This window comes from Cygnus olor, chromosome 1 (assembly GCF_009769625.2).
Source record: "Cygnus olor isolate bCygOlo1 chromosome 1, bCygOlo1.pri.v2, whole genome shotgun sequence".
Lineage (NCBI taxonomy): Eukaryota > Metazoa > Chordata > Aves > Anseriformes > Anatidae > Cygnus > Cygnus olor.
Genome location: NC_049169.1, coordinates 77,313,722 through 77,326,203, shown reverse-complemented (window position 1 = coordinate 77,326,203; position 12,482 = coordinate 77,313,722). Strand labels below are relative to the sequence as shown.

Genomic DNA, 12,482 nt, shown 5'->3' with positions numbered 1-12,482 from the left:
GATTAAAAGTTACAGACATAAAAATAAACTAATGTAATGTATAAAAGGAGTCAAGATTTTAATTCCAAGAATGAATTTGCTGCTCCTACCCTGGAGACTTTCGACATGAATTGACATCTAAAAGTGAAAAAGTCACAGACTAAAGAGGAACATCTTTAGAAAGCTGTCTTCCTTTCTGATATCACAAGCCTTTACTGGAAGTTATGTGCCATTACATAGCCAGGTAACAAACAGGCTGTGTCTTAGCAAAAATTGATTATCTGTACCTAGAATGAGACTCATCAGTACAAACACACCTATACCATGCACAGCAGGATTGCATCATACTCTGTGATGTGGCACACCAATTAAGACTTCACCACATGAACATGATTGCTGTTCCACCCACTGATGCCATAAAAATTCCTTTACAACAAGAGATTATCTAGCATCAAACACTTAATGAGAACAGAGAAACCAATCAGCATCAAATGACATCTACTACCTAAAGTTCCCAATTGCTGTGACACTGTGTTCAAGGTACACCTCAAATTACAGTTTTTCCACAATACACCATCAGTGTAGCCCATTCTGAAACAATTTCACATTATTTTCCTTCACTCATCCTTCCTCTAAGCAGTAACTACTTCCATAACTGTTGAAGATCATGATATCCTAGAACAGCTAGGCAATAAAAAACACCACTCTTGAAAAAATGTAATAGCATTCAGATTCAGAAAATATTACAGTTTGCTTTGTTCCCTGTGAGATTAATGTTTTGCTCCCATTCAATTATCTCATTGCTTTAAATCCCATATACAGTCTGTTTAAATAAACTGAGTATTTTAAGTAGTTCAGAAATCTGAAGCCAGGCATATTTTGTAATAAAGAAAATACAAACATGCACACAAGAACAGAACTCTGAGCAGCAGCCAGAAAATACTAATTAAAGAAAAGCTATTGAGCACAAGTCAGGAAGGGAAAAAAAAGCAGATAGACGGGGGCAGAAAAAGCTAACCGGATATATAAGGAAGTAAGGTTTAAGTTAAGTGTTTTGTTGGCTGAAGTACAAGTCTTTCTAAGCACGACTAAGTCCTTATGAAGAATAGTAAGCCACAGTAGTGAAGTCATGCAAAGCGTTGATAAATGCAAAGACGTGTACATCCAGAACAAAGACAGCACTAAACCACAATATTCCATAATGTGTGTGTGAGCAAGAAACACTTGTGAAACCTTTTTGGAAATGATATGGAACAAAGTTCTAGAGAGAAGCTTGCAGATTCTAAAAGTAAATTTCGTTCAATAATTGAATCTCCTCCAAAAAAAAAAAAAAAAGATTTTCTCCCCCCTTAGGTTTGTGCAAGGACAAGAACAGTGTTTGCTAGCACACAATTTTATCCCAGATCCCCAAGTGATCTTGCAGCTGAATTTTGGATACATATCACACTACGCAAATAATAAATGTGTAAATTAATACTATTATTAAGTCTCTTCACCAGTAAGAGCAAGCACCCGTTATTTTTAACGGGTAAATGAAAACAAATACAGATTGTATTCCCTGCTCCCTAGTATTATGCTGTAGAGAGGCGATTATGTATTAACCTACTGAATCCTTTGTTAGGAACAGACCTATAGATGTTCAGTAGGTCATGGAATAAAAGAATCCTGAGTCTACACTTGTTGGAGAGGTCACTGGCTTTCCTGTACCATAACCAAACACTGATCCTCCTTCAAAAACAAAGTTTCACCTCCATAAAAGAAGGGAGAAAAAAATTCAGATGAGAAAACTTAGGATATTTTTACATTAGGAAGATGATACAACCTTTTCAAGGCAGGAAAGAATTAAATACAGGTAAGGTTTTCTTTTTCATTACAATTTTTATATTCAGGCCAACTCATTAGTAATGTCCACTGGCACAGTTTAAGCTGTTCACTAATCCAAAACAGGGTTTGAGTTTTGAAGGGCATTTTACTTCGTGAAATCACCAGGCATTGTTCCCTATATTCACTTCAACCAACTTCTGGATTAAGCAAACTGTAAGCTTTCACCAGGAGGTTGAAGCCTCCAGAGAGGTTCCGTCCAACTTGAACTACTCTACTCTATTATTTTGATCATGTTACAGAATCAGAAGCTACTAAAACAAATATGTGCCTTTTGTGATAATGACATAGCTTTCTGAAAATGTAAAGCAGAGAATGCAAACCTCGAGAATTTAAGATTTAGAAAATATCCAGTTCTACACAGCTTCCAGTACATCCTCAGATGACTACTGCACAACCGAAGTATGTGAAGTTCATATTTAGACAGGAAAATTTTGCTTCTCCTTATCACTACAAAACAACATATTCATGTTCTTATACATTGGTAATATTCACGTATAACTGGAGACAGGAGATGCATTTAAACTGCCTGTGATTCAGCAAATAGTTGGCAATGCTTACAGATTCTAGAATTTCTAAAAATTCTGCATTGAAAGGATACTTTAAACAATGAATATTTAATTATTTTCATCCTGTCCTACATTTGTTTTCTATACTGATAGAAAAAAAAAAAATCTAAAGTCATGAGTATACTTTAAACTTACAAATCTTACAAGAAGTAAGGATTAAACATTAAGATGTTCTAAATACAGTTCCAGAATTGTTTCACTGACTAAGCAGTTTGACACACAGAACAGTAAGTTTTTTTGCAAGAGAAGTTGATTAACTTTTATAAGTCAAGCCCTGGACTCTGCAACTTCTTACTCACTGTTTTGAGCCAAGAATTACTTGAGAGCAAAGGTAGCTAGCAGCAGAGTTCAACAGAGGTAGCAGTTCCTTCCACCTACCAACGTTCTTTGTCTACTTTGCTATGATGCTGCTGTTTCACATTAGTCAAGCATATTTTCCACATGATACATGATTCTCATTTTTTCCTCCCTCCTAAATAAACGCCTATCCAATGAGAAGAATCCAGGGCAGACCCTGTTAGCTCCATCCTCTGAACAAAAGCAGTCATCTTCAATTTCAGCATCTTACCATATGCGACGCATGTGTAACCACATGAATTCTTTGTTGTTATGTATAGACATAACAGTTTAAAAACAGACTAAAGGGTAAAAATAAAAGGCTACTAAAGAACTTCACAAGTAAGATGATGTTCTGCTGTTGCAAACAAAGAAAAAAAAAGTAGAAAATGGTTTGATTTTAAAGTAATTTGGTTCAAACAAGATTGAGACAACTTTTAGACACAAACACTTAACCAGACAGTAGCCTATTACTTTACTATTGCATGACCAGTCAAATAAGGCTCTGTTCCACACCAATGGTACTAGTGTTTTTTATTCTAATTGCTCCTTCTTCCAAATTGAGTGGTGAAGGAAGGAAGTGGGTTTGGTTTTTTGTGTGTTCCTGTGGGGTTTGGTTTTTAAACATGCTAGAACTTTCCTGAAAGGTCAAGAACATCCCACTTTAAAATGAAATGTTTCAGTTTATTAGGATGCTTGTATGAACGAAAAAAAAAAAAAAAACACGATGTTGAGAAGTAACCCATCAGCAAACTAGAACATACCCACAAACAGGGACCCTGTTTAATAATCCCCGAAGAAAAATATCCCACCTACACTGGGACTGTGCTTCACTTACAACTGCAGCCCACAGAGAATTTACTTCAAAAAAAAAAAAGCATTAGCTTTGTTTTCATGCTAACTGGGTTGTGCAAGTCAAATTTCTATCATTCAGAAACTTCAGAAAATCGAAGCCCATTTATGTGTTATTATCACAACACGCTCAGTTTTTCTATGGGAATTATTTCCAACTGTTAGCTCACCTCAGAAAAAAAAAAAAAACCTTCACGAAAATGATACACCTCCGCACATTGTTAACTACTGAAAAAACAGGTTAAGAGGACAGAAGAAAACGCCCAGAGGAAGGCAGGCTGCAAGTGATGCGCCGCTTTTCCCAGCTACACCTACCGAAGATGCGTGCGGTGCTAGGTGAGGTATATTCTAGAAGCGCTACAGCGCCCAGTCCTCCAGCCGATGATTCATCACAAACACGAACGCTCGTTCACCTAGCGGGGCACCGTTGAACGCGCGGCGGTACCGCCCCGGGCGGCGGCGGCCGTTACCTCAGCACCTCCCGTTACCTCGGCGGCCGTTACCGCGGCGGCAGCCTTTACCTCAGCGGCCGCCCCCTCCCTTCCCCGGCTTCCTCCCTCGCCGCCCTCCGGGGAAGGGGGGGTCCCCCAGTTTTATGAAAGCCCCTGCTCGGCACAGTGATGGGGGGGGTCCTCCTCGGCCCCTCGCCGTCGGGGCGGCAGGGCCGTTCCCCGCCCCTGCCTGGAACCGGGCTTCAGGGGGGAAGGGCGCGGAAGGAGGAAGAGGAAAGCGAGCGCTGGGGCCAGCAGGGGGCAGGGGATGCTGCCCGGCCGCGGCGCCCCGCCCCGCCACCAGCCTGCCGAGCAAATGGGGCTCGGCGCAGGGGGCTGCGCTGGGAGGAGGCGGGGGGGGGAGGGGAAGGAAGCGCGGCGGCAGCTCCTCCGCACAATGGCCGCCCGCCCGCCCTTCCCTTCTCTCCCCTTCCCTTTCCTCCCCCGCCGCATCCCGCCCGCAGGCCCTGCGGCGCCCCCCGTACCTGCAGCGTCACCTCCTCGGGTCTCCAGTGGGGCCGCAAGCGACGCAGGAGCTGCAGGGCGCCCTGACGGCAGCCGGGCCCCTCCCGCTCGCTGACTGTGATGTCCAGCTTGGGCACCTCGGGGGAGCCGGGCGGGACGTGGATGTAGTTGGACATAGCGGCGGGCAGGGACGAAGGGAAGGCGGACGTGACAAGGACGGACGGCTCTCGCTGTCTTCTCCTCCGCGATGGACCCGGCAACTGAGGGGGAAATTTCCACTGGGGCTCTCGATAAAGCGGCTCCACCTCCCCCGGCTGCGGCGCGGAGCAGCCTGGGACAGCGGGCGGAGCCTGCCGGCGCCCTGCCCGCCCGGCCCCTCACCTGCTGCTTCGGTGCCCCCCGCCCGGGCAGCCCCGGCAGGGCGGAGGCGGGGAACGGCTCGTCTGCCGCCGTCAGTGTGTTGCCTTTCGTTTCTGTGCCGGCCTAAGTAACGCCTTTTTTTTTTTTTTTAATTTCTTAATCATTATTCTTCCTTCCTGCGGGGTGTATACTTGCCTTGCTCTACTTTCTGCGGTTTCAGCCGGTACCATTTGTATTCCCTCCGGGTGCTGAGGAAGTATCGCGCTGTTCGTCTGCCCTGCTTTAAATATCTTCATAAAGATCAGCCATCGCATAAGCAATGCGGAATAAAATTATCTTGAAAACCATGCTGCCTGCAAGCTTTGATGGGGCGGTTTGAGATCTTGTTTTCAGCCAAAACAAAAGCCCAGACTATACCAAAATAAAGCACGTTATTTTTATTTTTTTTAAAAAAGGAACAGATACTAATTTTTTGGACATGTTTATATTATCCATAATACTCCCACAAGTACATGCCTCCCATTGCATTCTGTGATCTTCCCATGTAGGCAACACTGAAGACACAAGAAGTTCTACCATAAAGCAAGTTTATTGGGTTAGCCTAAGACACAATAACTACACAAACAGAATAATGGCCAGGCTTTTCCCTGAAGAGTTTTTACTCTAAATAGACGCAGGTCAGGGAGAAAGGGCATAACATCCGTTCAAAATGAACAATGCTGAGAGGGAAATGGCAAGTTCTACAGTTTCAGTTATTAATTTCATATGCACTCCTCACCAGAACCATGGCACATCAGTAACCTTCCTGCCATGTCATCCACTACAATCTACTTGGGAACATCTTGTTTTTTACCAAGAATGGCTGTCTTCTTGTCACTGAAGGGCTTTGCATAGCCTAAGTACACCATCACTTCTGCTCCCATTATTTCTATTGAACACCTAACCTTAACCCATAGTTGTTCTTCACCTTTATGCCTCTCCCCTCAGATGGAGTTCAACATTTGGAGTAGTCTATCAACAATTTTTCAGGTCATTTTCTTCTTACGTCTCTTTTTCTCTCACTCCTCATTATTATGAATCTTAGTATTCTCTTCCACTTGAACTTTGGCTCAGACCTCCTCTGGTGTTTAAAATCTTTAGAGACAGGAATCTGTCTTTGTGAGAGTTCAGGAAACAAAATTCCCTTCTGTTGTATTTTAAATGAAAATATAATGTTTGTGGGTTGGTGTTATTAGTGTTAATATGTTTTTCTGTATCAATAGCCTTTTTCTGTCAAGGATTGAAAGAGTAAGATGGGGGGATCAAATTTCTAGTGTCACTAATGTCATAACATTTCCAGATCTAAATGTTATAGCTTCAGTACATTTCAAGTGGTAATATGCTTTTGGCTTGCCTTTATTTAAATGTGTTCCTTAAAAGAAACTATTCAAAGTTCTATAACCGTCTTTCCTGTCATTTTGCATGTCTTTTTGTATACATTGGCTCACTGCCTCTTAAAACCTTTTTTCTCCATCTCACCTGACTGGACTACCCCATTTCTTCCATTAGCCCACTCCACTTTTCTTCTTTAAATGTAGGACATTTTTAAAGTTTAAACTCTTTTTTATTACTATTAAAAAATACTTCTTCAAACACAGATCTCATCATTTATACATTATTCAGTCTTTTAAGTTAGTATTAGCATAGTAGCTAATAGCATGGTAGTAGCATAGCATGATAGCACTCTATCTGATCAGATGATACAATGCCCTCTGCTTCTACTTGGGCAGTTTGGTAGATGATAAGCTAAGACTTATTTACAGATTAAGGGCAAAGTGACATTTTTGTTAAAATAAAATGTCAGAAGTTGAATGCTCCATCTTCCGCATGACCTGGTCTAAACAGAGATTCAGTCATGCTAATACAGAACAAAATACTTATTCCTGCCAGAAGCCGTATTACTTTCAGTTGTTTACTCTGATAAGCCTTGCTAATTTGCCAAAGTCTGACTAAATCTCCAGAATTTGGCTGTGAATGTGTTTTAAACATAAGGGGAGAAGCTGGAGCCATCATGGTGTTTAGATTGTTTGGGAATTAAGGAAACTGAAAGCTCAGTTAAGCTTTTAGACTACTAAATATTTATCAAATAGTTAAAAGAACTAGGGATGTTTAGGCAGCAGTACCTTCATCTATTCTGGTCATGGTATAATGGCACATCCTTTTTGCTTGTCCTCAAAGTGCATGGGTAAATCTTCATTCCTGTTTTAAAATGGTTGAAGGAAAGTTAGAGCTAGCTGCTAGCTCTGTTTCCTCTTTACCTTATGTTTCCTGCAAATACTTGCTGTGTCTGAATCAAACCCCAGAAAACATGTTCTGAAGACAGGGACTGTTACTCAAAGTTTCCAGGAAGAGTATTTTTTTCCTTTTAGAAAAAATATTTTTCCTCTTTTTAATCCTCCTGAAACCTGTACCCTACAAACTGTGAAATTCATTAATAGGAACTCTAGTGCAATCTTCACAGGCTACAAAGCATTCAGGTCAGCTACAGACTTGTTCTTTAAAAGACCTGATGTTTCATGAAATAAAGGCTTGGGAACACAAAATGCATCTTTTTTAGACACACCCTACTAAATAAAGTCATCCTAAGGCTGACCTTATAAACGTACACAACATGGAACTGGAAAAACCCGTGTGCTTTAGTTCTCTCCCACACTGCGCTCTACCAGCCAGTTTGGGTATCGACTACCTACAGCCTGTTTGAACTGCTTATCCTCACAATTCTGCCATTCTCTTTTCCATCTTCTGCTAATCAGAAACCAGGTTCTGCCATTTCATTTATTTCTACATTTTTAATCTTGCTTTTAGGTCAGTGCTGCATGCTTTATAAGCTCTTTAAAAAAAAAAAAAAAAAAAAAAGGAAGAAACATCAGGCTTAGAACCAGTTGTAACTTCCCAGATGCAGTTCTCCTGGCTGCTTGCCAAACCCAGTAATTCAGTAATTGCTTCAGAAGAACTCTGCATAAATGTGACTATGAGTCGAAAATGTACCCCTTCTAGCCATAATTAATTTAATAATAGTTTGCATACTTGAGAGTCTCAAAATACTGTTCTTATATTGTCCTAATCTTACAGATAGAAAAATTGAGTCATAAGGTTAAACCTGCCATTAAACCAGTCAGTCAGTGGGCCTGGAAATAATTTTCGACTTTCAGTCCAGTCCTTTGATCACAGCATTTCTTCAGGGCTTTAAAGAATGTCATCTCTGTTGATTATCCAGCATGTATTATTTGTGTCAAGATGAATCACATCTCTGTACACACAGTGTTAAACTGTAATTCAACTCTTACATTTATTTATTATATTGATTTTTAAAGTGCCTGGTGCCCTAGCATCCATATTGATTTACCAGCAACAACTCTCAACACACAAAGTTGATAGTTCTATCATATGTTTATTGTACTCTATAAACAGATTTCATTTTAATGTTGGTGAAGACTAGCTTGAAATGTATTATTTTATAAAAATCTTGGCAGTTTATAAATTTCTCTAAGATGGATACTGCTTGGCATGTTGTTTATATGGTAAAAACTCTTCTCTTGTGCAAGTTGCTTGACAGAATAATGGATTATAGCTTTTTCAAGCGTATTTTGAAAGCCACATATGATAGAGTAAAAGCTTCAATGCTCATTGCAGTTTTATTACTTCATTTTCTAGTAGCCCAGTTAGTGACATGCATGTGACACATTCCATATGATAACCTAGTTGCTGACTATCTTACCCCTGTATTTTTCCAGTATGGGAGTGGTGCTGTGCATAATGTAATCTTTATAACAAGTGTGGTTACATGTGAAATAGCTTAGTGGTTTCCATCTCTTTCAGTTTTTCAGGGTTTCACCTGGAAAACTTAGCAGTTCTCCTACTGGAAGTCTGGACAACTGTGGCAATAGGCTTGCTTACCTCCAAGGCTGCTTCAGGTAAATGCACAGATGTCTTCCCTCTGTTCTGTCCCTGGCTCAAAGTCTGGGAACCACAGGTTGAACTGCCGTGGATAGTTACCCAGTCACACATACTGCAGGAAACCTGGCCTCAACTGAGCAAAACACTTAAATGCATTTAAATTAATCTCAGTTCAATGAAGAGACAAAGCCTGCTTAAGTCAGTAGGGCCAAATACATGCTTAAGCATGTGTTAAATCACAACGAGCAGCTCAGCAAGAAATTCTGTTATTTCTCTGTGCTGGAGGGACTAAACTGTACATTTGTTTATGGGTATTTATAAAACTAGGCAAGGCTCTTTGTATAGCCCTTGCGTATAAAGAAAGAAAAGAAAATCTTCATACTAATTATGCTACTCAAAAATATAGATTAAGTAAAGCAGCACAAAATAAAAAACCACAAAAAGGCCACTGTCTGCATTTATTTTAATAGAAAAAAAAAAAGAAGAGTAATTGCAAGTTGATTGATCTAAATTTGAACTGTACACGCATACAATAGTTTGCCATATCCTGAGGTTTTTCTCAAGGGCAACAAGTATACATACTGTGGAAGTACTCAGATTGAGTCTACTGGGGTAGATTTAGTATGCCTCACATGCAAGAATAAATTCACGCACAGCAACGTAAAAGGAGGATTTGAACAGCTTTTATATCTTCTAGAAATATCTTTGTAACATATTATTGACTAATAAAACATCCTCCTAGAGGAAAAAGTTATAAACCTCAGTAATTTGAAACCCTGTGAACAAAGACAGTATCAAACGTACATTTAAATATTATGTTAGCTTGTAAAAGAAGCCTAGAATACTTTTTTTCTTTTTTTTAAGGCATTATCAGTATGCTATTCTGTTTTCTCTACTGAAATCTTTAATCATTTTTATAGTATAAAAAGTGGGGGGGGGGAGTAAGCTGAACTAAATTAAAACAAATTTAAAAAATACATACAGTATAGTCTTGAGAGATCTAGAATATGGTTATCACATATAAATTACTGCCTATTCACATGTAACTTGAATCAATAATAAAGAAGGAAAGGCAAAAAAAGGGTAGTAAAGAAGGGAAAGCAAATAATAGGCAGTTTTTGTGATTCCATGTCAATGAGGAGAAATTACTAAACTGGCATAGGTGTTTTCCTCACAAAAAAATGTTACTCTAAGTGATCTTGTTGGTAGTTTCAAAAAATCAGGGACTGAAGAATGATAGAAGTTATGCAGAAATAGTGCTGCTTTCTCAATCGTATCTAATCCCTTTACATCAAGTTGGACGATAATTAGAAGAACTAGGGGGCAACAACATCACATCCTTTCTTTAAGATTTCCAGCAGCCTGCATATCCAGGCATCTGTCTACCAGACTCAATGCTGTTTTTTGTTTGTTTGGTTGGTTGTGTCCCTCTTTGTATCATTTCCCTAAGCCTCACTTCCAACCTGGTTTATAGGGTATTTCCTACAGGATTAAAGTTAAGGTGACCAGACTTTTTCTATCCTCTCTTAATGACTTTAGGAGGAAGGGCTTCAGAATTTCACTAGAACTTTAAATCCCAAAGATAGTTTTGCATCATGTAATTCTGGAAATTCTTGAATGGATTAATAAAAAGTTATAATTTATTTCTCACTGAAAGAAAGAAGAGGAGAGCTAAGCTTTTATCTGTTCTCTTGCTGCCTATGAACTTGTAACTTTTTTTTTGTCTTTTTACTTGACACTTCTTGTTTTTGCCACTTTTCAAATGGGTTGAAGGGAGAGGCCCCTTCACTTTTGAAAGGTGCATAATCCCAATTTCTCTGGATTAAAATCAGATAGCATAATCTAGTTTAGTATCCCCTGCTCAAACTTTGCCTCTTTTGTCTTTATTTTGATCTTCTGCCCTTCCAAGTTTCCTCTGGTAGACTAGAAGTATGTCATATATATTTGACTAGATCCTTAATGGACTTGGAAGTCCCGCATCCAACAAAAAAGCACCTCAAATCAATCTGGGGTGCTACAGTCATTTTTCTTTTCGTACTATAATCTATATGCTTATTTTTGTTTGTTTTATTTTTCCCCTACTGTCTCAGTTTTTTCTTAGATTCTTGTCTCCTTTTGGCCTTCTCTTTGGTAGTGTTTTTCTTTTCTTGCACGCCAGTGCATTGCTAACTAGCACAGTCTGGTTAAAATCAGTTATGCTGGAGGAGCAGAACTTTGCACAGCCTGTTTCAGTGCCCATCCACCAGGAAAACTACCATTTACCTCACTGGGAGCCAAATGAAGTGGAACAGGCTACATCTGTACAGTCACATGTACTTGGATTAAAGTTCACAGCCAAGCTCTGCTCTCTCACTGCTCTCAGCCCACAACCAGTGTGGGTGCAAATTCCACCTGTGTGGGGAGCAGCAGGGGCTGCCTGGGGCCACGAGGCAATGTGGGGCCTGGCCCCCAGGCTCTATCCCATCACCTCCAGCCAGAAGTTGGCAGGGGCTAATGGGGATGGTGTCCTGGAGAGGGGACTGCTAAGGGCCATTCGTGCCCTTGGGGAAGCAAATCTGACTTTCACAAGGGCACTCCCATTTCCATCCTACACCTACAAGTTGTAGGTTGTTGTTTTCACTAGGAAGTCCTGCAGTTTTAATTTTTTTAGTATTATTTGTTACATTATTTTTCCTACAGACTGTACTTAGACTACTTTCCTACAGACCCTCTTAGAGGGCTTGTCAAAGAAGTACCACAGGCATAAGAGAAGAGCACCTCAGAACAGCCTGGTATTTAATCATTGGCTTGTAAATATCTTTTACAGATTCCCTATCTGCATCTGCTGCTACGCATGGCAAATCACTGAATTAGCCAGCTTCTTTTATGCCTTTGTTAAGGGAGAGCTTGGAACATTAAGTTTTATGTTTAGAGACAATAAAGCTACATATTCGCATCGGAAAAGTAAAAAACAATAAAACTGTCGCAAACACATATGGCCAAGTTTTACCAAGGTCTGTGTTCCCCTCCATAAGGCTGTGGAGCCCAATCACAGCAGCAGAGGACCACAGAGGAGGAGGGTGGCTTGCCCGGCTGGTGCCAGCTCGGACTGCAAGTGGGAGGAAATCAAGAAAGAACAGAAGTTGCCATACAGCAACATTCCGTACCACCAGGAGCTCACAGCTCAAGTGGCATTATGAGTTTTATCAAATTGCCTTGAAAGAGAACCGGAAGCTTCACTGCAGGGTAAACAAACACATCCCTAATTATCATCAGCTTTCCTAAATTCCGTTTTTCCCCCATCATCTTGTGCCTTAAAGTATTTTGGCTTGTACAGCCGATTCAACCCAGCAGTCTTTATGCTTCAGGATGTGACAACTTTCCTGATTTGCTTGAATCCACAGAACTTTTACCATGTGAAAAGGAAGGAGTATTCATTCCAGCTTCACCCCCCTCTCTTCAAAGCACCGTTGGAGAGTAGCAGTGTCTCTGGTTCCCCCTCACACGCCAGGATTTTGCATTTCTATCTCAACCGGGCCTCCCAGCCCCTGTCTGTACAGGCCTCAGTTCACCGAGAACACAGATCATCTTGTGCAAGCAGGTTGCAGCCGCAACATTCTGTTTCATTTCTGTG

The 12,482-nt window shown here is 40.6% G+C and overlaps 1 protein-coding gene and 1 long non-coding RNA gene across 2 annotated transcripts in view; one reads left to right on the top strand and one right to left on the bottom strand.

Annotated features, from left to right (window-relative positions):
* ETNK1 (ethanolamine kinase 1) overlaps window positions 1-5,060 on the bottom strand; it is a 31,528-nt gene extending 26,468 nt beyond the window's left edge. The window contains exon 1 of the mRNA XM_040545247.1: window positions 4,594-5,060. Within this exon, the coding sequence (XP_040401181.1) occupies window positions 4,594-4,749 (156 nt within the window). The 5' untranslated portion in view covers window positions 4,750-5,060. The remainder of the gene's footprint in view (window positions 1-4,593) is intronic.
* A 63-nt stretch (window positions 5,061-5,123) lies between these two features.
* Window positions 5,124-11,809, top strand: LOC121064051. The gene is made up of 3 exons (XR_005816313.1): window positions 5,124-5,832; window positions 8,792-8,886; window positions 11,676-11,809. It is a non-coding gene; the product is annotated as an uncharacterized LOC121064051 (long non-coding RNA).
* The last annotated feature ends 673 nt before the right edge of the window (window positions 11,810-12,482 follow it).